General features: G+C 48.2%; 1 protein-coding gene across 1 annotated transcript; it reads right to left on the reverse strand.

Annotated features, from left to right (window-relative positions):
* Window positions 1–220: 220 nt before the first annotated feature.
* Window positions 221–25,076, reverse strand: FBP2 (fructose-bisphosphatase 2). Its single transcript, XM_036331400.1, has 7 exons — window positions 24,787–25,076; window positions 17,665–17,827; window positions 13,910–14,002; window positions 8,538–8,678; window positions 5,484–5,621; window positions 2,667–2,786; window positions 221–629 (listed from the first exon to the last, which is right to left on the reverse strand). The coding sequence occupies exons 1-7, from the start codon at window positions 24,954–24,956 to the stop codon at window positions 435–437; spliced, it is 1,020 nt and encodes a 339-aa protein (XP_036187293.1). The 5' UTR covers window positions 24,957–25,076; the 3' UTR covers window positions 221–434.
* Between the last annotated feature and the right edge of the window lie 290 nt (window positions 25,077–25,366).

Here is a 25,366-nt window from a genome sequence, read left to right on the forward strand (position 1 = left end):
GGTCCAGTTTAAGAACCCATTGTGGCCCTCGGGTCAAAAAGTTTGCCCACCCCTGCACTAGGTTCAAATATTAAGCCAACCAAGGTAAATTCTTTACTGATCTCTGTACTTTTCCCCCCCAAGTAGATAGCTACCAATTACTTGAGCTGACAGACTTAGAATTACAACCGTTTTTTTTTTGCCACTATTCATGACAAAAGACAAATCAAAGTTGTTCTTTTCACATGTGGATCTTTATTCTTAGCCATGTGCACTGAGGACAGAGTCTCCTCTGGCCTCTAGACCTGTCCTGAGCAGGTTGATGCTGCTTTTCTGTTTGTGGTTGGGTGGACTGGCCTGTTGTGACTCATCACCGCTGTTTCTGCCTATCAGTCATTTAGGTTCTTAATGCAGAGGGCAAGACAAAAAGCAGAGGGCTTGCAGGGTCAAACTCACTACTTGCCTGCCTGGTTTCTCTGTACACAGGTGAGATATTCCTGCACATCATCCGGGGACCCCAGAATAAGGGGGGCTCGTTGGTGAATGGCCTCGGGCTTCACGTCCAGCACCGGCTGGGTACCTGTGGTTGCCAAGCCCCCCGCCTGCTCAATGATGAAGGCCACAGGATTGCACTCGTACAGGAGCCGGAGCTGCGGAGAAAGGGTCAGGCAGGTTGCAAGTTGCCCCAAATCTCAAGCCTTGCCCCTGAAACTGAATGCAGAATTCCCACCGCTGGACTTCTGCCTGGTCAGTGCAGTGGGCTCCAGCCCCTCTGCAGAGGGGGCTGCCCGAGATCTAGCACCTCGGGAAGGTTGCTGGGTACATCAGCTGCTGAGCAGGGCATGGGCCTTTGCAGGCACCACTGCTCAGCAGCTACCTGACTTGTGACCTGTGAGAGACCTGCCTCTTCAGTCGGGCAGATGAGATCTCAGTGCCCCTTTCTTGCCAGTTTCCTCAGGAGGGAAACTGAAGCTGTGGCCTGATTAGAGGTGCTGTCGGTGAGAAAGCAGGCTTGGCTGGGGTTGGAAGGTCACCTCAGAGTGCTGGGTGCCCTCCCAGGATAACCCCAGTGTCCCGGGGAGCAGCAAGGAACTCCAGTCTCAAGTGTCCACTCGGCTGAGCAGTGTGCTGGTACTTAAATTGCCTTTCTTTGGCCCTTAAAATAAATGAACTCCCGTTGCTTACAGCACACAGCATCCTGCACGTCCCCTCTCACGGTCTGGCAGTGAGGCTTGCCACCTGCCTTCCTCCTGGTCACCAGCCCTGAGGGCAGGCACAGCATCTATCTGGGTCACTGTGGCATCTCCAGTTCCAGTACTGCCTGACACAAAGAGAGTGTCCAAACAAGGCTGCCACAGACCTCGCCCAAGGGCTCCCAGCAGATGGCAAAAATGGGGGTGGGGGTAAAAGTGGCCCATGCCCTGCTTGCCAAGCTGTGCCCATGGACCCAGGGCTGAGCCTGTTCCGAACAAGGAATACCTTTTGTAAAAGGCTTGATGGAAACTAGCGGGTGACCTCCCGTGTCAATAATTCATGGTGAGTTGAACTGAAATGGGCTGGAACGAATGCCCTTTTTGGGTCTATTTATGTAATTATGTTGTGACGCCCTCCTCAGACTACCCCCACCAGACACACACACACACACACACACACACACACACACACACACACACACACACACACTAGATTCAAGGTGACATTCTAGCTAATTTTTCTGACTTGGTACTATTCTATCTTCTCCTTCCTTCCCCCGTAGATGCAAAATCTATAATTTTTAAAGTCCCTTTTCTATAATCAGCTTAGAAAGTGGTTGACCCAGCACTGTGCAGCCTTTTCCTTCCTTTCCTTCACATTTATTTTGAAGACATGTTGGAACTACTTGGAGAAACAGCCACGTCTGGAGCTGATGGTTTTATTTTTGTTATTGCATGGGGAGGAATAAAGTGTCTGGTGTGGGTTGGAGAGCCAGGCACTCAGGAGAGAGTATGTTAAGACTCTGGGGCATTTATTTGCTATGTTGGTAAAACAGAGTACGATGCCCTCACCTAGACCTCCTGCCCTTAGAGTCATGCGCAGCCTGGCGGGGCACAGCGGAGCCCCAGCACATGTGGACACCTCGAGTCCGCTAGCTTTGTCCCTGATCATCCACAGAAGGACACTGGAGGCCATGCTGTCCTGGACAGGCCACCAGGGAGATTGGCTGGCAACTTGTAGAGCTGGGCTCTTTCCTCCCCTCTCCCTGGCCCTGAGGGTGAGGGCAGGGCTTTTGGGTGTCAGACACTAAAGTCCCAGTTGTAACCAACTGACCTTTGTTTGTACCTTGTTGATTCAGACACTTCAAAATCAAACAAACAAAGCACAGCATTCTCACATAGTTTGTCCTGGAGCCAAGGTTTGCTCTGACCTTAAGGTCCCAGGGGTGTAATAAACTCCTCTGAAACAATGCCCAGGGCTTCATGGTGCCTTAGCCTATGGGCCTTCCAATCTATTTTTTTTCTGCAGTTAAAATCTACATGGTTCTACAGTGGCCTCAAATTCACTCATGGGAAACACACCTCGTTTATTTTCTACCTGCCACTCACAGACAGGCATGCCCAGGCCAGGCAGCAGCCGAGAAGCAGGTGTGAAGAGAAAGGGAAGCCGCTGGCTCCCTGACTGGGTACAGCCAGTGGACAAGGGAGAATTACCTTGCCCTTAGGGTTCTTCTGGTTCGCTGGGTATAGGAAAATCCCTCCATAGACCAGGGTGCGGTGCACGTCGGCCACCATGGAGCCCACATACCTGGCCCCATAGGGCGTCCCGCTGTCCTAGAAAGCAGAGAGGGAAGAGACAAGATGCAGTGAGTTCTGCAATTAGCTAGCACCCGCTCCCGGTCACACGTCCAGTTGGTGTGGCCTCTGCATTCCAGGTTCTTTGTCCTGCACCCAGCAGCGTAAGAATTGAAAAACATTATATAACTAAGCATTTCATTCATTAGGAGCCCCCATAGCTTGGCCAGTGATTGAACTCATTAAATGAGGACTACTTCAATTAAGACACTACCCTGAAACAATCTTAAGAGAACAGCTACTTTTTTAAAAAGGAAGTATATATTGCAGAAAAGCAGATATGCCACCTCAAAATATGTCACATGGGCATATGGACTATTTTCAATTAATGTTCCTTGAGAACTAGCTGGTGCAAGAAGGGCACTCTGACCTGCCTTTGTCCCCTGAAAGCAGGAAATAAATAACTCTCCCATGTGAAAGGTACCCTCCCCGTCCCAGGAGGGACAGCCCTCCTGACAGCAGAGGCAGGGAATTTAGGGCTGAGAAGGCTGTATCAACAGCCCTGGCTACGTCCTCACTAATTTACTGCCCTACACCCCCTTCTCTGTCCTCTCAATTCCTCACACACTTACTGTTTCCTTGTCTAAAAGGAGCTTTGGTCATTTGAGTTTCACATTTCTATGGGGCTCCCAGAAGTACAAAATTAAATCTGTTTTCTCCTGTTAATCTGTCAGTTTAGTTATTAGACCAGCCAAGGAACCTAGAAGGGAAGGAGAGAGAGGTTTCCTCCCTTGTGATTCACACAGTTGCTTGCAGCCCCTGAAACTCCCTGGTGTGCCGCGCTTCAGAGCTCTCTCTGCTGCCCGCGAGCCAGGCCCCTTGAACAAGGACGACGTTTGCACGTACTCCAAGCGTGTTCACCACCGGCAAACTCTTACGCAGCTTTAGAAACCATTTCTCACTTAAAATAGTGTATAAAAATGTTATCATTTCAATGTGTGATCCACGGAAAACAGAACCCAGTCGTGATTTTACATTTCCTTCCTCCACTAAGCTTTCCAAACCCGTGTGTGTCTCACTGCACATCTCCCATCAGACTCGTCACAGCTCAAGTGTTCAACAGCCTCATGTGGCTGTTGCGTTGTTAGTGCAGATTTCGTTACAACATTTTTCTTCTCATATTTCAAAAATGGTTAAAATGCAGAATATTCTGTATGTCTTCTTTGGAGGGGGAAGTATTTTTATTTTTTTAATTGAATTTATTGGGAAGCAATCAATCGCTGGGTCTCTCTCACATCAATGTCCCCCCCCCCAACCCCAACCCCGCCCCCACCCCTCCGTCCCTTCCTCTCTCTCTAAACATCAACTGAAAAAATACCCTTGGGAGAGGATTTAAAAACAAAAACAAACAAACAGACAGACAAAAGAAAAAGAGACTCTTCAAAGCTTCGAGTTAAGGTTGAGGCAGCACAGTCAGGTCCCAGCATCCTGCTGACCGAGTGCCACCTGGTCCCACGGAATCCCACCAGCAGGTTCCAGGTGGGCTTCCCACACCAACGCTTTTCCTCTGTGTGAACGGGGCCTCTCTCACCACATCCCCAGGATTCAGTGAGAACGGGTCCCACTTGTAAACAAGCTTTTGTTTGACTCCCACTTTAGGCCAGACTTTACACTTGATCTGGAAGTTCTTTAACAATGTGCCCATTTCTGCCTTAGAAGCTCTCCCTGGATGGCGGGCACGCTTAATGGATGGTTTGGGCTGTATTAACAGCCACATAAAGTCTGGAACCGGCTGATCACATTGAGAGTCAAAGAGTTCCCTAAAGTGTGGCGTAAACACAAGGCCCAATGTTAGAGCATGTAAATGGGACTTTCAAACATAACTCTTCCATCTGAAAGCAAATATAACTGAGTGCCAGAATCTATGAAGCCCAGAAAACAAATGACGAGAGAGAGGCTCTGGCCTGAACTGCTGAGTTTCGAAAATACGGGCTCATTAAAAACAACTGCTCCTGGAAAAACTCACCTGGGAGTGTTATCTGTAGTAGGCAAACTTTAGCTATAGAAGCTATCGACTGCTTATGAAGGCAGAGTCTGCCACTGCCGGAGACCAATTCCAGCATGTCATAATTTCAAGAATTTCATCAAAAGGTTGATGAGACTTGGGGACTCCACAGGGTTGAGTCACACATGTAGTCACCTGTTGGGAATGGCTAAAGGCATTTCCCCAAACCTGAATATGAAACTGATTGTGCCTGCCAGACCTTAAAGGGCATCTTAATCTACGTGTTATTGCCTCCTACTGGCTAAACACCTGAACAGCCGTAGGCTAATTCCCCCATTCTGACAATGCTTCTGTACCCTTTGAAACCTTACCCTTTGAAGTGTATTATCTCCACCTTGCCTTAGGACAATTGTGTTAATAAACGCAAGGGTCCTAGACAAGGAGGGAGTCTTCAGTTCCTTTAGCTGAAGGTCTTCTGACCCCCAATGCCTTTCAAAATTATATTTCATCTCCGGACCCTTTATTAGTCCCTGGATTCCTATGTCATCTACGCACAGCCTTTTCCAGATTCCTGAGCCCTTCTTGACGCTGGGACAAGACCCCAGCATGTCACTCCATACTGATCAGAGCCATGAACAGTGGCTCCAACCTACTCCGGCCGGGCCCTCAGAGCCACCATTGAGACAGGAACCCACCGAGAGGGCATTCTGCCTTGGGCTTTATTCACTCACCTCAGGAAATTTCTTTTTCTGCACATATTCCGTGGTGGCAGCATCAAAATACTTGGCGTAGCCCTCATTGAGGCTGTAAATATTTCCTTTCTTTTTAATTTTGACCTCTTTTTCTACCAGAACAAATTCACCAAGAGCCTAGAAAGTTGAAGAAAAATACCAGTAAGACGAGAGATACCAGGAGACAGAAGCCAGCAGCACACTCCCCGACAATCACAGAACATGAGAACATGTGGGCCTCCTGGAAGGGCCCAGGGGATTGCCAAGTCCCTCAGCAGCCTGCCCAGTGATATTTGCATGAGATCAATAAAGAACAGTGACAATATTGAGTCTGCACAGCAAGCATAAGCAGGAATATAATAGAAGATAAAATAATTCAAGGGAAGAGGGAAAGTTTCCTTTGTAACGTTCACGGTCAGCTCGACTACTCATTGCAAGGAACCCAGCTGTATTTATCCCCCAACTTATCATGCTCAGCTAATTCCTAATTGTTATAGTAATCATTATGGTACTTAATGTTAGGATCTTCGAATGTAAGACTTATAGCATGTAACCCTGTGTGGACTGTTATAGTAATTATTATAGTACCTAATGTTAGATATAGGAATACTGTGTGAGACCCAAGAATGCACCCTTGTAACCCCACTAGTCCTGGTAAACAACCTATCTGATGGGAACGCCCAAAGCCTGTACACACCCATAGATTAACAGACCCCGGGTGGATCCACACATGGCAGCCTCTGATAACACACACCAATGAAGACCACGCCTATAGAGGGGTATATAACCAGACAGTCTGATGGACCCAGCAGCGCACAGCTCTCTTGTTGCCAGAGCGTGAGGACGTCAGTTCCCAGCACGAAACTCTGCCCAATTAACTGTTGATCGACAAAAGAGCCAGCAGCCAAAGGCGCCATCTACCCCTTTGTGTGTATCAGCGAGCATCGCCGGGTGGATCCTTCCCAGCGTCTGAGACCCATCAGGAACAGGTAAATAAACCCCCTGTGTGCTTGCATCTAACCTGTCTGTGTGTAATTTCTCCAGCTCAGCTCAGATCTCGGTGTTGTCTTTGTGAAAGTGTCTGACCAGAAGGTATTGGCACAAGCCTCAAGCGGATGGTCCAGACCACCTGTGCATGTCCCACTTAGGATCAGCACTTATATGGGAACCCCCCACACCTCGACATAGGCGACGGGCCTTAAATATATGAGAAATAGAAACTATTTGGGACACTAATATTTTCAGGGAGACTTGGGCCATTAACAATGAGAGAACAAGTTACACAAACGGGGATTTGTCATAAAGGTGGGGAAGGCAGTTCAACCACTCATTTGTGGTCCAGTTATTTTATCTTAATAGCTCAGTCTTGGAAACCATTAAAAGTTCCTGGTATCCCAGTTCTTACCTTGGGTAAAGGAGAAATCTCTTCGATCAGAAACTGTATGCACTTGGCATAAGGAATAGTGGATAAAAATTAAAGAAATCCTCAGAATTATAATATCATTGTGCCCAGTCCCCCATGGTCACTATCGGTAGGACACCCTCAGGTATCCTGGTGTTGAGTGTGGGTGACATCAGTCTTGACAATATTTGGCAAAGTAGTTCACAAGTGATAGGCAAAGCATGCAGATTTTAAAGAGAAATTCTGTAAGTTACTAATATTTTCCAAAATCTCTGCTGAACATTTTCAATGTGCACTTGCCATGCAAGCTCAGCCTTCTTTTTTGACCTCTTGCGTCTTTATCTAATTATTTCTTCCTTTAGTCAGCACCAGGCTATCAGGTTTCTCAGCTCCCCTGAGGCTGTGCATGTCTCACTGGGAGAAATCTGAGCATAACACAGAACCTGGAAAAGCAGTTTCCACCATCTCTCCTCCTATGGGGAAGAACATGTCGATTAGGGGAAGCCTTCCAAACCCAGGCTGTCCAGTAGGGTAGCCAGCAGTCACAGGTGGCTGTTCAAGTTCATTAAAATGAAGTAACATTTTCAAACCCGGCTCCTCGGTCACACCGGCCTCATTGCGGGTGTTCAACAGGCACCTGAGGCCAGTGGCTCCCGTGTTAGACAACATGCATCACAAAGCATGCCGACGCCACAGGAGTCCTAGTGCGTGGTGCTGCTCTAGCGAATTCATGTTTCTGTCTGGGAATCGGCAGCACTGGGATTCTGAAACCATTGTATTCCCGCAAACCAAAGAGGAATAAACTCTTTGAGGGCATGGCCTGAGTTGAGAGGACTGAACCTGCTGACCCCCTCAAATTCCCTCACTTGGACAAAGGTCCTTAAAGTTTTTTGATGACACTGTTGGAGTCCCAAACTAGACTCTGGCTCCAGAAGCAAGTACTAATAATAATGACCAGGGCCCTGACTGGGTGGCTCTGTTGGTTAGAGAGTCATTCCAATACCCTAAGGTTGTGGGTTCCATCCCCAGTCAGGGCACATACCAACGAATGCATAAATAAGTGGAACAACAAATCTCCCTCTCAAACACACAAACAAACAAATAAATCTATATAATAAAAGCCTGAGCGACTGTTACTGCAGAACGACCAGAACGACCGGTCGCTATGATGCAGCAGGGGGCAAACGCTCAACGCAGGAGCTGCCCCCTGGTAGTCGGTGCGCTCCCACAAGGGGAGTGCCGCTCAGCCAGAAGCCAGACTCACAGCTGGTGAGCACAGCTGCCACAGCGGGAGCCTCTCCTGACTCCTCGGCAGCAGGCACAGCGGGCCGGGATAAGCATGCCGGGATGAGCACGAGCAGCGTTCAGCCCCGACTCGGGCTCCTCCCTGGCCGCCTGCCACTTGGCGTACTGCTACAATCCCTGAGGGGTCCCAGACTGCAAGGGTGATGTCTGGGACTGAGAGAAGGCGCAGGCCGGGCTGAGGGACCCTAGTCAATACATACATACATACATACATACATACATACATAATATTAAAAAAAAGAAAAGAAATTATTTAAGAATGACCAGGAAATTATGCCAGGGGACTAGAATGGAAGTACAGAGCCCCATGGGGTCCCTCGTGCCGATGCTGCCATATTGGTACTTACTGGGTCAAGCATGAAGAGGTCCACTCCTTGCCCAGTGGAGAGGGCCACCAGGGTGGCACTGCCGTAGAGGGCGTAGCCCGCGGCCACGATGTTGCGGCCTGGCTGCAGGGCATCCTTTTCCGAAGGCTCCTCCTCTGAGGTCTGGAGAAGAGAGGAAGGAACAGGGCATTGTCTCTGGAGAGAGCCTTGGCCAAGGCGCGAGCTGCTTAACTCTCCCAAGGAGTAACTTCTAAGAGTAAAATAAAAAGCTATATTGATAGGAAACTCTGTATCTTTCAAAATGCTTTCACAGTATGTTTTTGTGAAACAATGGAGAGGCTCTACAGCCCTCGTTTGAAAGAGAAGGGTCGGAGGTCAGAAAGGTACTCACATAACCTCTTGAAACCAGTGATCCATAAGGCTGGGGCTGGACCCATGTCTCCCGTAGCTAAGCCAGCGTCATTCTGAACAACTAGCAAAATATGGGGCCAGTTTGCCCTCCGTGAGTAACAGCCTAACAACTTTATTTTAAAAGCAAATCTCATCTTCTTTAAGGGTTTCTTTAAAATCTCACTTTCCCTTTAATATTTTTCTAGGGCTACAAGTTAATTTAATTAAAAATGGCACGTTCCTTTTAATATTTTTCCTTACTTTTACAATCTTACATTCTTTCTAACACATTTTTTTTTTTTTTTTTTACAAATAATTATGTTTTCATTTGACTTGTGTGTATGTGCTTAATGATTTGGCTTATGTACAGATTCCCAGGCCACACACGGATGCTGAGAAGCAGGCCCCAGCGCAGTGGACGGCAGCGTCAGCGTCACTCGGGGTCTCGTTGGACGGGCATACTCTTGGGCTGTGCCCCCGGCCTCCAGAGTCAGACATGCTGGGCCCTCAGCATCAGCCCTCCAGGTAGGTCCACAGAAGTTTCAGAACCACGGCTCCAGAGCGTGATCTCCTCAGAGACGTAGACGGCAAAGGTGGTGTTAGATTTTTTAATTCCAAATCTTTAGATCCCCACTGGAGCTTTTGAAATACCTTTGCTCAACCATCAGAAGGATCACATTTTCTTCATATGAAACCAGAGTTCTCCCAGAGCAGAGATTTTCCTTTCTCTGAACCGTGAGCCTGCGGCCTCCTCAGGGCGTCACACTCTCGCCTCGGTCCTTGGAAACTTGCACTGTGGCTTGAAGAAAATCCCTCCTCCCCAACCGGCTCCACTGGCCTTTAAGGACTTGTAGACTCCCTGGCCTTGAAAAAAATAACAAGAAATACTTTCTAGATCACAAGGCTTCCCTCCAGTGATTGCCCTGTCTCTGTCTTCATCTACATCCTGGAGACCAGGATGCCTGTCTACACTGCCTTCCTTCTCCTGTCCCCACAGCAGGCTGCCCCTACCTACTAAATCTGATGCATGTTTTCCAGGCTTCCTCTTACCTGACCTCTAGGCAGTGTTGGATCCATTGGCTGCTGCCTCCTTCTTGAGATGCGTCTCTCCAGAGCTTCTGTCCACTTCCCTCTTGTCTAGCTTTCTTTCTTTCTAACTCTCTAGATGTGTCTTCTCATTTGCTTTTCCCAACTCCTCTTCTTAAATGTTGGTGTTCCTTCTGGTTCCGCCCCAGTGTCTACCCAGTGCAAAATGGACTTCTAAATCACCACCCTATCCAGAATGGGGACTCTCAGCTGCTATATTTGTGCTATGAGTCCCAAACCCTCCCCACAAGTTTAATAGGGTCTGGGATGGATTCCTGCCCCAAAGTGGCCCAATCAGAGCTTCTGCTCCAGAAATATGTATCTGGGGCTAGAACATTCTGGTGGATGGCAACTTAGGAGCATTGGGGTGACCATCTTCCTTCTGTCATGGGCCAGAGAATCAGAAAAAACTGGTCCGCAGAGAGAGGAAAGAGTACAGTGGCCATGGGAAGATAAGATGAGAGACTTTGACCCTTCTGTGGCCCAGGCTCTGTCTGAGGCTGGCCATATTTCTGTCTTGGGGCTTCCTGACTTGTCCCTGCCATTTACACCGGAGCCCTGACTAATAAAGCTCTCTTCTCTTCTCTGTCTACACACTCCTCGGCCACCTCACCCACAACCAAAGTTCCAAGCCCTACACAGGTGCCCGCGCCTCCCAGACCTCCATCTTCATCTGTCCTGATGCCCAACTCCTGGAGCCACCTGCCCACCAGACATTCTTGCTCAGGTCTTACCCACAGACGTCTCAAGGTCAACATGTCAAATGTGGAATTCATCTGCCCTGTCTCATCCCCCAGATTTCCGCTCTTCTTCCATTGCTCCCCATCTGAGCAAACAGCACCGTCATCTGACCAGTAGGAACCTGGAAATCACCCTTCCCTTCCTTTCACCAAGTCCAGTCAGTTCTACAACCCACTCTTCACAGGTCCCTGCCCTCCTGCCTATCCTCACCACTACCCCTTGGTCCAAGTGACCATCACCCCCTGCCTGGTCCTCCCACTCAATCCTTGCCCCACTCCGATCCATGTCACTTCTCTATTTAAAACACTTCATTGATTTCCCGTGGCCCTGATGTCCAATGTTCTTCAAATATAAAAAGAACTCATAACTCAATAGCAAAAACACAAACTATATGATTAAAAAATGGGCAGAGGAATTGTTAGACATTTTCCAAAGAAAATATACAAAGGATTAGCAGGCATATGAAAAGATGGTCAAAATCACCAATTATTAGGGACATACAAATCAAAATCACAATAAAATATCACCTCGTACCTGTTAGAATGGATATGATAAAAAGATAAGAGGTAAGTGTTGGCGAGGATGTGGAGAAAAGAAAATCCTTGTGCACTGCTGATGGGAATGTAAGTTGGTGCAGTATGGAGGTTCTTCAAAGTTAAAAATAGAATTATCATATGATCTAGCAATTCCACTTTTGGTTATATGTCTAAAGGAAATTAAATCACTATCTTAAAGATTATAGCTGCACCTCCATGTTCATTGCAGTATTCACAGAAGCCAATACATGGAAATACCTAGGTGTCCATCAATGGATGAATTGACAAAGAAAAATATATATATATTTATATTTATATAATGGAATGTTATTTGGGCACAAAAAAAGGAAAGAAGAAAACCCTGCCATTTGCAGCAACATGGATGGAACTTGAGGGCATTGTGCTAAATGAAAAAGTCAGAAAGAGAAAGACAAATACTACATGAGCTCACTTATATGTAAACACTATAAAAAACAAACTCATAGAAACAGAGAATAGATTGGTGGTTGCCAGGGACAAGGGGTAGGGGACTGGGGAGAAATGGGTGAAGGTGATCAAAAGTACAAGCTTCCAGTAATAAAATAATAAGTTCTCAGAATGTAGTAGACAGCATGGTAACCACAGTTAATAATGTTGTATTATACATCTGAAAGTTGCTGAGAGAGTACGCCATAAAATTCTTATCACAAGAAAAAACATTGCAATTATGTAAGGTGATAGATGTTAAATAAGGGCAAGATGTTATCGTCTGGATCATTTCACAATACATACATATACCAAATCATTATGTTGTACACCTAAAACTAATACAACATCACATGTCGATTATATTCCAGTGGCACTGGGGGAGGAGCTATTAAGAGCTGTGATGGTGAAGGTAGGATGCCTATTTGAATCCCTGTGCTGACTGGTGATGTTAATGGAGTTACTTATCTCCTGTATACTTCAATTTGTTCACCAATTTTTAAAAAAGTGACAGAAGTATGTGTGCCTCCCCTGGGGCTGAGGCTGACTCATGCTCTTTTTCAGAATCTCATAACTAGCACACCAGCGATCTCTATTTTTATTGTAAGCTGTACCTCGAAGGGGAAAATGAAGCTCCTTCACTCACCTAACTCGTTTCTGCGTAAACTCGAAATAGCATCTTAGACTTTAACTTTCTCAGATACCAGAGAAGTGTCTTGAGTCCTCCTCTCCTCCCTCATGAAAGTCTCCCTGTCTCCCTTCAGTACAAAAGGAGACACACTGACCCCCCAGAGGTGTCCTCTAGCCCATGCGGGCTTGGCTCCCATTCTGTTCTCTGAGGCAGGAGGCGTAGGCCACTGGTCTGCGCCTTGCTTTTTTTTCTCAGAGAGAAAGGTTAGGCTAATTCATATATTCTGCCAAGGTTAGTTTTCTGCTAAGCTTTTTCCCTGAAAATCAAATTTTTGCCACTTCATTGGGACAACCATCAGCCGAGCATCATCCATGTGTGCTGACAGCACCTTGGCTGGCACGAGGCTGACCCAATCCTCCCCGCGTTGGTTTGTCCGTAGGGATTTTAGTGGAAAGAGTGTGTACTGTGCAGCCAGAGAGATGGGCCTCAAAAACCAGTCCCAGGGCAAGTTACCCAACTGAACAACCTTGAGACCCTCGGGTGCCATTGGCTTCCTTCTGCCCCAAAGCCATCCTGACTCTCAAGTTGAGGAGGAGTGTGGACTATGTGGTTGTCATGAAGTTTCTGATGGCCACAGACTAACCCAGGGGATCTCACTAATGTTAGGAATGTGAAGCTGATGGAATGGCCCCAAAGATACCCTACCTCCCAGAACCCGGGACTATTTTGTGTTACATGGCATGAGGGACCTTGCAGATGTCATTGGAGTTCTACCTATTTGAACAGCAGCTTACCCAGGACTCTCCGGTGAACCCCAATCTGATCAGATGAACTGTTGAAAGCAAAGCCATTTCTGTGGCTGGAGGCAGGGCAATGGGGCAAAGTGAAGGTGTTAGAGAGCCCAGAGGCGTGAGAAAGGCTTGTCCTGCCTTCGCTGGCTTGACCAGGCAATGCCGGAAGCCTCCAGAAACTGAGAATGACCCCCAGGACTGGCCAGCTAGGAAGCAAGGACTCCCCACAAGGCCACTGAGCCTGGCAGGATGCTGCCCCCACAGCCCCAACCCTCGATCCGAGGCCAGGCTGGCTGGCACCGGGTTTGCCCTTGGAGACGCTGAGCAGAGAACCAACCACACCTGCCAGGCTTCGGACCCACGGAACCAGGAGATCGCCAGGGGGCGTCCTTTTAAGCTCTAAGTTGTCATGGCAGCAACAGAGAGGAACGCAGTCAGTTGTGAGACACACAAAGGAGAAACGTGCTGCCTGGAGCCCACTCGGGGTCTAATGTCTGTGTCTCCTTCAGGTTTTTAAACAAGGCCCGTCTGTCCCCTCCCTTTGCCGTCGGGAATGCATTGCCCAGGAGAGGGGAATGGTCGCTCCGGTTCCGCCAGCGGCGCCGGGGGCGGAGCGGGCCTCATGACCTGCCTACCCGCCTCTCTGCTTGGTGGGAGGACAGAGGTTAGACCTCCAGACTCGCGGCTCCCAGGCCAGGCACCTTCCGGAAACCACCAGAGCAAAGAGGCATGAAAGGTCAGACGGCTACTCACCTTCCTGTAGATGGCAAATATGGTGCCAATGGAGGCCAGGCAGTCGATGTTGGAAGATCCATCCAGGGGGTCAAAGCAGACCACATACTTCCCCTAGAGGCACAGAGGGAAGAGCCACTCCGGTCAACAGAGCCTACGCGCGTGGCTGTGCGGGCAGATAACATGCTAACAGCACCAGAAAGTGATTGCGAGCAAAGGGACATTCTTATCAAACAACGCAATTACTTACGGAAGCAGAGTGTACCGGCGAATGTGAACTGTGCAGCTCAGCGCCTACCTCCCACCACGGAGTAGGTACGGCCGCACAGAGCAATGGAGGGCCCTCCACCTCCAAAGAGCTTCCCCCGCCTCCTCTGGCCCCTCCTGCCTGGGCCCCCCGACTTGGAGCTGCTGAGGCTGGGAGTGGGCATCTGGCAGGGAAGAGGTGGGTAAGCTGAAGATAAACTTGGACTCACTCCACCCACATCCACAGTAGGGCCAGTTAGAGGGGTTTTTTTGTTTGTTTGTTTGTTTGTTGTTGTTATATATTTATTGATAATGCTTTCTGACTCTGTCCCCAGTCCCCCCCCCCCTTCATTTTTGAGCATTTTTGCCAAAAATAAAAAATCAGAAAGTCTCAGAGCAATGCCCAGGCCATGTGGGTCTTGTTAAGATAGCTGCTATGCATAGATACCTCAGAGGAATAAAAACACTCCTCTGCATCCAGTGCCTGCTGTCCTGAAGGCCAGAAGACAGAGAGGGGTGTCTGTGATGCCACGCTCCTCACGCCCACCCACACTGCTCTCACACGCGGCTCCAGCCTGCATTGCACGAGGAGAAGTCACCAGGTACCTCTTACAGGCCCCCTCTGTGCAAGGCCTGTGCAAGCCTGAGAGATGAGGACTGGTGTCTCCTGGCTAACTAAACACGGTAATAAAATGTGAGCCTTGCCCTGGCCGGTTTGCTCAGTGGACTGAAGGAAGGAGAGTTCGATTCTGGTCAATGGCACATATCTCAGTTGGGAGTTCAATCTCCAGCCCTGTCAGGGCATGTGTGGGAAGGCAACTAATTGATGTGCCTCTCTCACGTGGATGTTTCTTTCTCTCTCTCTCTCTACCCTCCTTCTCCCTCCCTTCCACTCTGTCTAAAAATCAATGGAGGAAATATCCTCAGGTGAGGAGTAAAAAAACCCCACAAAACTTGAGCCCTGGCTGGGTAGCTCAGTTGGTTATAGTATCATCCTGATACGCCAAGGTTGTGGGTTTGATCCCTGGTCCGGGCACATACAAGAACCAATGAATGCACAACTAAGTGGACAACAAATTGATGTTGCTCTCTCTCCGCGCTCCTCTTTACTCTCTCTCTTTCTCTCTCTCTCTAAAATCAATAAATAAAAATTAAAAATAAAATAATACACATTCCTTTAAAAAAAACTTGAAGTAAAATGGGAATCATTTCTACTGCCACTAAAATTACGTTTCTATGACTTTCCAGTGGGTAATGCCCTACCTTAAGTTGAGCTTTATTTCCTTTTCTCCCCTTCTCAACAGGGGGAAAGAGCACAAAAAGTGTGGTAATTCAAAAACTTGGAAATTTCCCATTCTCCCTGAGAATAATCCAGCTTAGCCCATTCATTCATTCATGTATTCAATCAATATTTGTTGGGCATCTATCATATGTTGGAAAGTATTTAAGGAACTTATATGGAAAGAGGCATGGAGTATTCAAGAATTAGCATGAAGACACGTGTAACTCAGGCCAGCTGGGAAAGGAAACAGTAGATCACACTGGAGAGAGAATTGAGTGTCATATCAGTGGAAATTGAAAGTTGAAAAGAATAGGTGTGATGTAGCTTAAATTATATGACAAGAAGAGTTGAGTGTTTTTCATAGTCCTTGGCATACAGTAGGTGCTTAATAAATTTGGCTTTACCTTTTCTGTTCTACCAGCTAATCATAAAGAAATGGCGCTTTGTCCCTAACACCCAACGTATAAATCAAGGGCCAATAGTCCCAGCATGTATTCTGTATTTCTGTACCACAGCTGAACATGGTTGAATTTTTTGGCCACCAGCAAACCTCTCTCTTTAGTAAACTGTCCATGAAACCAGAGTGAATATGGACCCTCCCAGCCATGCCCTGCACTAACCAAGTTGACCATTACATCAGTGCAAGAGAGCCACCATCTTTACGATTTCTATATTAGTCTGACAGTGTGTCAGGAATGAAGAAACCTCTATTGAAACCGTAACTCTCTTGAAGAAGTGGGGGAGGAGGGGAGGGGTATAGAAATGGGGAGGGAAAAAGTAAGAAGCTGTATAGTAAGGCTCTTCCCAGAGAATTTGATGATTTTCAATTCCCCCAAAAATGCCAGTACTAGTCACCGATGGGTATGTTAAATGAAAATCCATGAACCCCACTGTACAGGTGCAATATGTCTCCGGCAGTAAAGGTGTCCGGGAAATGCTGGGCCCTCTGTTTAACCGTCTGTGACAGTTTAACTCTCTGTAGCCTCAGGTTTGGCTGACTACCCAGAAAGCCGGAATGCCGCCCAGAGATAAACACCAGGCCCCGGAAGGAGGTTTATGATGTACAGAGTGTGGATAACAGCCTGATGTTACCTGTTAGCGTAGGAATGCCTTGTTCTTTCTGGTGGCCCATGTGACTACCCACCACACGGTTTCACTATTAACCCCCGTGAGAAAGAGGCCCTGTCCTGGGAGGGTGTCTTTGGAGCCAGATGGGATCAGGCAGTTTAGGGCAAGGGCCGTGGGGCGGGAAGATGGTAGTTAAGGAGGGAATGAGCCAGATGGTCATGTGAGCAAGATAGGTGGAATGTACCAGTCAACTGCAGAGCTGCCCTTCCCCCGAACCCAAGAGTGGGAAATGAGGGCAAAAGAGATTGGCTGGCGTTTTTTTTGAAAGAGCCAATAGAGGGCAAGAGAGGAAAATATAAACCTGTAGACTGGTGAGCTTCTGCGGGAACCCTTTTCGGGACCCCTCTCCCGTGCTGACAGCTTTGTTACTTTTGCTGTAATAAACTTTGCTTCCCTTTGCTTACCCCTCCCTTGTCTGTGAATTCTTTCATCAACTTCTGGAGACAACAAACTCAACAGCTCAGGTGCGAGTCCCACAACCACTGGGAACAGCTGCTTTGCGCTTGTATGTGAGTTTCTCCTATTCAAGCTCCTATGAATTTGGATAAGGTTATGTGTCAGTTCTTTAGAATCAATCCTGAATTTAGGCTTTTGGGGCTTTACCCTGACACGCACCCCTTGAGGCATCTCAGTAAACCACTCTGATTTACAGTCTGAATGAGTCACTGTCCTGCTATGGAGTTGTTGGTTTTTGTGTGTTTTTTTGTTTTGTTTTGTTTTGTTTTTTGCAAGACAGCATAAGCCTTCCAACTAAAGAAGTATGCAGTAGTTTACAGAAAACAAAGTAAGCTAAGCAATAGGCAACAGTTCTCAACCTGTGGGTTGCGACCCCTTTGGGGGTCGAACGACCCTTTCACAGGGGTTGCCTAAGACCATCCTGCATATCAGATATTTATATTATAATTCATAACAGTAGCAACATTACAGTTATGAAGTAGCAACGAAAATAATTTTATGGTTGGGGGTCACAACATGAGGAACTGTATTTAAAGGGCCAGAAGGTTGAGAACCACTGCGAGAGGAAAATCCCAGAAACAGGAAATGCAAGGCAACAATCTTCTCACTCCAGCATCACCACCTAGTGGTGATGAGCAGAACTGCTCCCCCCTTCCGCACGCACCCTCTTGTCCTTGGCGGTGATTATCGCCTCTTTATTCTCTTCTGAGACCAGTACACAGGTGCTGTAGGAGGACTGGAGCATGTTGATCACCAGGGAGTTGGACAACACATCCAGTTTCTTCACCTCATCCCCTGTCACGTTCACACTTCCCGCAATCCCATACCTAAGAAGACACACACAAAAGAATTGATTGACATCACTGAAGGATCCTGAACTCCAACAAACAAGTCCAGACACTGACACAGCACAGTATGTCTACCTTCCCTTCATGGCTCCGAGTATGGCCTGTCCCACAGCACTGATCCTCGGCCTTGCTTCCTGTACACCTCCAGGGTATATTGCCCCGGTCCCCTGTTCTCCCAGCATGCTAACCAGAATTCAGTGTTACTAGTTTACAACCCCGCCCTGGGCTCCAGCCGCTGAGGAGTTAGAGCTCTGAAGTCAGACAGCCCTCTAATTAATGATCCAAAAAAGTGAAGAACCACGACTTTCCAGCCCGGAATTTCAATATTTGTTATTCAATATCCTCAAATAGTGGCCTGCTGGGCTGAATTAAAAATCACCCTGCTATCGAATGCTTTTACTTGAATAAGAAGGAAATTTGGAGACAGACTTAACTAATTTAATATGGTTTTTCACTATCTCTCTTTAAACAATATCAGAAAAAGCACGATTATATCATTCTATGTAGGGTTTTTTTGTTTTAGAGTATTAATATGCAAAGGTCTCAGACCTTCCACCCTTATGGGAGGGATCCTTCTAATATTTGAGTCCCCACAATGGAAGGGGAACCCATCAGGCCCTACCAGCAATGCCTGTTCCCACTCTGACATTGTCCCTTTTGTCTCTCACCCTCATTTGGCCAGTCTCAGCCTCCAGACCCACTGGACACACACCTGCCTTATGACCAAACCCTGGGTTTGCTGCCCCGCCCCCATGCTCTTCCCTCCAAGAGCCACAAGGCTACCACCCCACTCACGCCTTTTGCATTCCAACAGCTGCCCAGGTCCTGTGGCCCCCAGCACCCGGCAAGCTTTCCTCTCATTTTCCCTTCACTCATGGCACTGCCCCCACAGGAACACTCCCTGCACAGGCAGCGTTTCCCTACCGACCTCCTGACCTGCTCCAGAAGCTCCCGGTCCCCCTTCGTGCTCCCACCACACACCAGGCACACCCCTGCCATCCCGGCCACAGCTGCTCACCATCTACTCATGGGAGTGGCTTTCCCGTGAGGGCAGCGTTTTTTTTTTTTCCTTAATTAAATCTTTATTGCTCAGATTATTACATTTGTTCCTCTTTTTTCCCCCCATAACTCCCCTCCTCCCAGTTCCCGCCCCACCCTCCGCCCTCACTCCCCACCCACTGTCCTCATCCATAGGTGCACAATTTTTGTCCAGTCTCTTCCCACATCTCCCACACCTCTTTCCCACCCAAGAATAGTCAGTCCATTCCCTTCCTATGTCCCTGATTCTATTATGATCACCAGATTATTTATTCACTTGATTCTTAGATTCACTTGTTGATAGATGCATGTTTGTTGTTCATAATTTGTATCTTTACCTTTTTCTTCTTCTTCCTCTTCTTAAAGGATACCTTTCAGCATTTCATATAATACTGGTTTGGTGGTGATGAACTCCTTTAGCTTTTCCTTATCTGTGAAGCTCTTTATCTGACCTTCAGTTCTGAATGATAGCTTTGCTGGATAAAGTAATCTTGGTTGTAGGTTCTTGGTATTCATCACTTTGAATATTTCTTGCCACTCCCTTCTGGCCTGCAAAGTTTCTGTTGAGAAATCAGCTGACAGTCGTATGGGTATTCCCTTGTAGGTAACTGAGTTTCTTTCTCTTGCTGTTTTTAAGATTCTCTCTTTATCTTTTGTTCTTGGCATTTTAATTATGATGTGTCTTGGTGTGGTCCTCTTTGGATTCCTTTTGTTTGGGGTTCTCTGCGCTTCCTGGACCTGTAAGTCTATTTCTTTCACCAGGTAGGGGAAGTTTTCTGTCATTATTTCTTCAAATAGGTTTTCAATATCTTGCTCTCTCTCATCTTCTGGCACCCCTATAATTCTGATGTTGGTACGCTTGAAGCTGTCCCAGAGGCTCCTTACACTATCTTCATATTTTCGGATTCTTTTTTCATTTTGCTTTTCTGGTTGGGTGTTTTTAGCTTCTTCGCATTTCAAATCTTTGCCTTGATTCTTGCGGTCCTCTGGTCTGCTGTTGGGAGTCTGTATAATATTCGTTATTTCAGTCCGTGTATGTTTAATTTCTAGTTGGTTCTTTATCATAACATTGAGGGTCTCATTAGATTTGTTGAGGATTTCATTAAGTTTATCAGCAGCTTCTAGACAGTTCTTGAGAGACCTTAAAAGTGTGGTTCTGAACTCAATATCCTCCATTGACAGTTTTGTCCTATTTCTTTGTCTCCGGATTTTTTATGCTTTCTTGGTGCACCCCCTAGTGGTCTTTGTGTGCAGTCCTCCTGTAGTTAAGCCTTGATTGTTGTAGTTAATACTAGGGGGATTTGACCTCCAGGCCAGCTGGCTGTGAGAATCAGCTGTGTCTGCAGTGGGAAAACTTCTGTCCTCTAGGGAGGTGCTAATCTGGCGTTTGCCTGAGGCTATCTGGCAAATGGCTCTGCGCAGGGCTTGGGCGGGGCGGGTGGGTTTCTCGGGCTCGGGATCAACAGGGTGGGCCTGAGAGAGAAATTATGGCGGCTCTCAGTTCCGTCCCTAGGGGCTCTGCCTCACAGAGTCCCAGCAACCCTGCAAACCTCGGAAAGAAAGCTGCCTTCGAGTTCCGACTGAAGCCAGACAGTCCCGCTTCTCCCGTTTGAGTCTGGGTCCCTAGAGACTCACCCGGATCTGGAGCTCAGAATCTGAGACTCCCTCCCGATTGAAAGCACCAACCGCACCCTCCGCCGCCAGCCCGCTCCGCGTGCACTCCGTACCTGAGTATTTCACTTCAGCACTGCGCCTCCTCTGAGTCTGGGTATGATATTCTCTTTCCTCCTAGTTGTAGAATTTCCACTCAGCCAGCCTTCCTGTGGTTCTGGATGATGTCCGTTCCGTCTTTTAGGTGTGTTTTGATTTGGTTGTTCAAGGCAGCAATCTCCGGCGTTAACCTATGCCGCCATCTTGGTTCTCCTATCAGTTGGATCGGCAGTGGTTCTCAACCTGTGGGTCGCGACCCCTTTGGCGGTCGAACAACCCTTTCACAGGGGTCGCCTAAGACCATCCTGCATATCAGATAGTTACATGACGATTCATAACAGTAGCAACATTACAGTAATGAAGTAGCAACGAAAATAATTTTATGGTTGGGTCACAACATGAGGAACTGTATTTAAAGGGCCAGAAGGTTGAGAACCACTGCGCTAGGTTATCTGCCCGCTGAAACTCTGTGTTTATTTCCTCAGTATTCAGAGTCATAGGAGATGCTCGATACCTATTCACTGAATGGTGACTAAAGGATGCAGAACAGTAGTCTCTCTTCCTCTCCCTTTTAAACACCATTCATTTGTTGAAGGGAATCCCCAGGTGGATTAACAGGTAGCCTGGGTTAAGAACCTTGGATTTAAGTCCTTCCCCACCCTTTTCCCTGACCGATCGCTTCCCCCTCCCCCGCAGCCCTCCCCCATCATTTGATGTCTGCTATGATGTCTTGTGCTGAGCCAGCTGCCTTGGAAAACAATACCGATAGCCTGGTCCAAAATAAAAGCAAATAAACAAATAACAGCAATAGCAAAGCTGGGTTATTGTGCATCGGAGTTTAATGTGGATTCTTGAGGCGGATGCTGCGGGGGAATGGAGAGCGGGAGTTCCCCGGTCTCTGGTGGGCAGAGATGAAAAACAGGTTCTCTGCCCTGTGCTTGCAAGCCCCCCCCAACACCCCATAGAACACACCCTTACCCACCCCTCAACAGGTCCTTCCCCCTCCCCCAGGTGCTGGGCGCCCTGCACCCACACCCCTGCTTCCAGAAGGGGGGAGGCTCATGCACAATGAGGACTCATTGCCCTCTGAGTGAGAGCCTGGGCGGGGGGTGCTCCACCCCCAGGACAATCCCTGCTGGCACTAGACTTAGCCCTAAAACCTTCCTGGCCATGTGTAAGTGGGATGCCCCATCATCTCGACCAGAAAAGCCGTGGAGAGGTTTTCAGACGAGGCCTTCTAGCATTCCCTTCTTCCCGGCAAGGAGTGGAGAAAAAGGGAAGCGAGAACGTCTGGCCGCTTTTAAGTTGTATGAACAGAGACTGTGTCTAGAAATGTCTTCCCAAAGAGAGGAAGCGAAGGACGAGGGGCTTGAGGCCCCTGAAGGGGGAGCGGCAGGAGCCGGTGGAGTACCCCGCTCCTGAGCAGACTTCCTCTGGGACAGGGTGCAACCCGTTCGCTCTCTGAGAAGCAATCCCAGGGGCCTCTTCAAATCATCTCAGCATCTTGCTAGAAAGAGGGAATTTCCAGTTGGACTGCTCCCCTGCCGCTGTGGGTGCTTTCGCAGAGGAGAGGGGAAGGCTGCTGTCTGAATGGGCAGAAAGTGGAGTTCTCCCCGCAGACCAAGGAAAACTCAGCCCCCCAGCAAATGTGGATCCTGACGTCGTTTCCACGGACTGCGCCTGCCACCTAGTGGTCAGTGTGCAGCATCGACCAACCAGTTGCCAAATTTCCCCAGGTCTGGACTTTAAACTGTTGTAATAAAGAGCATTTGCTGAGCATTGAGGGCTGGCACTGTCGAAATCATCATTGCATGGACTTACCCTTACAACAACCCTACAAGTTAGGGGCTATCACTATCCTCTCCGTTTTACAAATGGGGAGACTTGAGGTCCTGGTGAGAATGGATGAGTGCCCACGATCTCATGGAAGGAAAAGCCAGGTCAGATGAGCACCTTAATTATCCAATTCCCGAATCCACTTCATCTGGACATTCAACGGCCAGAGAGTCAGTTCTGCAGCTGACTGATCTGCCCCACCATAGCAGCCGCTGCCCACGCACGTCCTGCCAGAGCAGGAGCCCAGTGGACTTGGGTGAATAACACTTAGATGCCAGCAGGAGAGGGCACCAAGCAAAGCAGGGCCCACATACAGGGAGAGGCACGTTGCTGCCTAGTGTCACTCAGCAGGCCCCATCACCTGGCAGGCGCAGGGCAGGGCAATGGCTGCACTCACATTCGTGAAGGTCCTGGAGTGTAGAGCTTAGCGTTACCTCCAAATGACAGCAATGCAGGGTGGGAAAAGCTGGCCATAGGCATCTTTACCTGGATCTCATTAATGGGTCACCAAACCGTGTGTCAGTAATTGTGTAATTATCTTGTGGTCATTACATCCTGTCATATAATGCTATCACGTTTTTGTGTTAAAAGCACTACATTGTTTTGTTTTTCATTTTCTGTTTTGTTTTGTTAATCCTCACCTGAGGATATTTTTCCCCCATTGCTTTTTAGAGAGAGTGGAAGGGAGGGGGAGTGACAGAGAGAGAAACATCGATGTGAGAGAGACACAGTGAATGGTTGCCTCCCACATGCTCCCTGACTGGGGCTAGGGATTGAACCTGCAACTGAGGTATGTGCCCTTGGCCAGAATCAAACCCCCAACCCGACCCTTCAGTCTGTAGGCTGACACTCTAACCACTGAGAATACCGGCCAGGGCAATTTTATTTTTCTCATTTAGTTTATTGGTATTGTTAAAAGTATTACAGATGTCCCTTTAAAACAAAATAAATTGTTAATAATAAAATTTTAAATATGGGACTTTGTTATTTCTTCAATTTAAAGTAATAATAATCCTATATAATAAATGGGTAATATGCAATTTAACCGAATGGCGAACGACCAGTTGTTATGATGCACACTGACCACCAGGGGGCAGATGCTCAACGCAGGAGCTGCCCCCTGATGGTCAGTGCACTCCCACAGGGGGAGTGCTGCTCAGCCAGAAGCCGGGCTCACAGCTGGCGAGCGCAGTGGCGGTGGCAGGAGCCTCTCCCGCCTCCATGGCAGCTCTAAGGATGTCCGACTGATGGCTTAGGCTTGCTGGCCCACTCCCCCTCCCCCCAGCCCCCACCATCAGTTGGACATCCCCTGAGGGCTCCTGGATTGGGAAAGGGTACAGGCCGGGCTGAGGGACACCTCACCCACCAAGTGCATGAATGTCATGCACCAGGCCTCAAGTCTATAATAATAAAAGGGTAATATGCTAATTAAACCCAATGTCTTCCGGACGTCATTCCAGACATCCTTCCTGACAAAGCCGGGGCTAGAGAGAAGCCAGCCTGGGTCCCGGGTGCCTGCTGGCAATGGAAGGAGGGAAGCCCGGGCCCCTGGTGCCAGAGAGAAGCTGGTGCCGGCAGCTGGGGAAAGGAAGGCCTACTCTTGCACGAATTTTCATGCATTGGGCCTCTAGTAATAAATAATAGGCCCCTTCAACTTCTGGGAGGACTTCACTGGAATGACTGCAATGAAAAGGGAAGTCCAAAGAAGGCTGCTTCTTTTTATTACAAACTTACACTGGACACTTGGCTGTGTTGGTCAGTGCTCATGGCCTGAACTTGGCCTCGTTCTGTGCTTGAATAAAGCACCAAAGAGAACAACATGTAGAATGCTGAACATTAAAAGGTTGTTTTAAAGACAAAAGGCCCCTTTCGGTGTAAGAAAGGAGATGTAGGCTGGGGCCCTGAGAAGTTATTTTGTAAACGATAATGATTCCTAGCTCCTGATGAACTGGCCAAGGTCATGACAATAAAATGTTCCCATCTGCAAAGGGCATGGTCTCCTGGCTGGTTCTTTGTGCCAGTGAGAATGCAAATACAAAAGTCACAATAATTCAACATGTTTTAACGTAACAAGTCACTGGGCTTGCTATCATTGTAATGGCAACTGGAAAAATTATATACATATGTATTTTTTCTCCATAGCATGTCTCCAAGTATTTCGTTCCCTTCTTGAAAAAAGTCAAAGTCCCCTTTATCAAAAGGCACAGAAACTTTAAGGCAACTTCCATGCAGGGCACAGAGGCAAAGCGCTTTGGCCAGATTTCCTGCCAAGTGCCTGCAGCTTGCCCACACCCCACCTGGGCCCTGTCCCCAGGTCCGCGGCTCTGCGCACCCGCACCGGCTCCCGGACTCACAGGTTGGCCAGGCCGGCCTTGCGCACAGCCGAGGAGATGGCCTTGATGGCCGTCAGCATGGAGTTCAGCAGCTGCGTGAGCTCCCCTGTCCCCTTCGCCTGCCGCCCCTTTTCCATCACATAGCGGGTGAGGGTGAGCATGTCCGTTTCGAAGGGGCTTCTGTCCGTCATTGTGGCTGGTCTTTTTTCAAACCCCGCTCTTTTTCCTGCAGAAACCCTTGCTTGTCTCCGAGAGCTGTAGCTCCGTGGTAGCAGAGCTGGCCAGTTCCTTTAAGGATCAGTGCCCCAGCCCACGTGGTTGGATCACTGGGCAAGCCCTCCGGGATCACTCTCTGGCGTGGGCGACCCTGAGGGCTGCCAAGGCTCACAGCCAGCTGGAAATAGAACTGGAACTGGAGACACAGACCCGCTTTCTCTTGTTGACCTGCTCTCTTTAAAGACCCAAGAAGCCACCGTTTAGTAACAGGTGGGAGATGAGAAATCCGGCCACTAAAAAAGATCCACAAAGCCCTCTTATTCCAGGACTGCACAGTCTGATGCAGAGCCCGTTCCCCCTGGTTATAGAGAGCACGTGGGCAGAT

Source organism: Myotis myotis, unplaced genomic scaffold (genome assembly GCF_014108235.1).
Source record: "Myotis myotis isolate mMyoMyo1 unplaced genomic scaffold, mMyoMyo1.p scaffold_m19_p_12, whole genome shotgun sequence".
NCBI classification, from domain to species: Eukaryota; Metazoa; Chordata; class Mammalia; order Chiroptera; family Vespertilionidae; genus Myotis; species Myotis myotis.

Excerpts from the sequence above, each read along its gene's own strand:
- FBP2 (XM_036331400.1), bottom strand. The coding sequence starts at position 24,956 with ATGACGGACAGAAGCCCCTTCGAAACGGACATGCTCACCCTCACCCGC. Across the intron at positions 17,828-24,786 it reads AAGGCCGGCCTGGCCAACCT|GTATGGGATTGCGGGAAGTG; the intron begins GTGAGTCCGGGA and ends GTGTCTTCTTAG. Across the intron at positions 8,679-13,909 it reads TATTTGCCATCTACAGGAAG|ACCTCAGAGGAGGAGCCTTC; the intron begins GTGAGTAGCCGT and ends TCTCTTCTCCAG.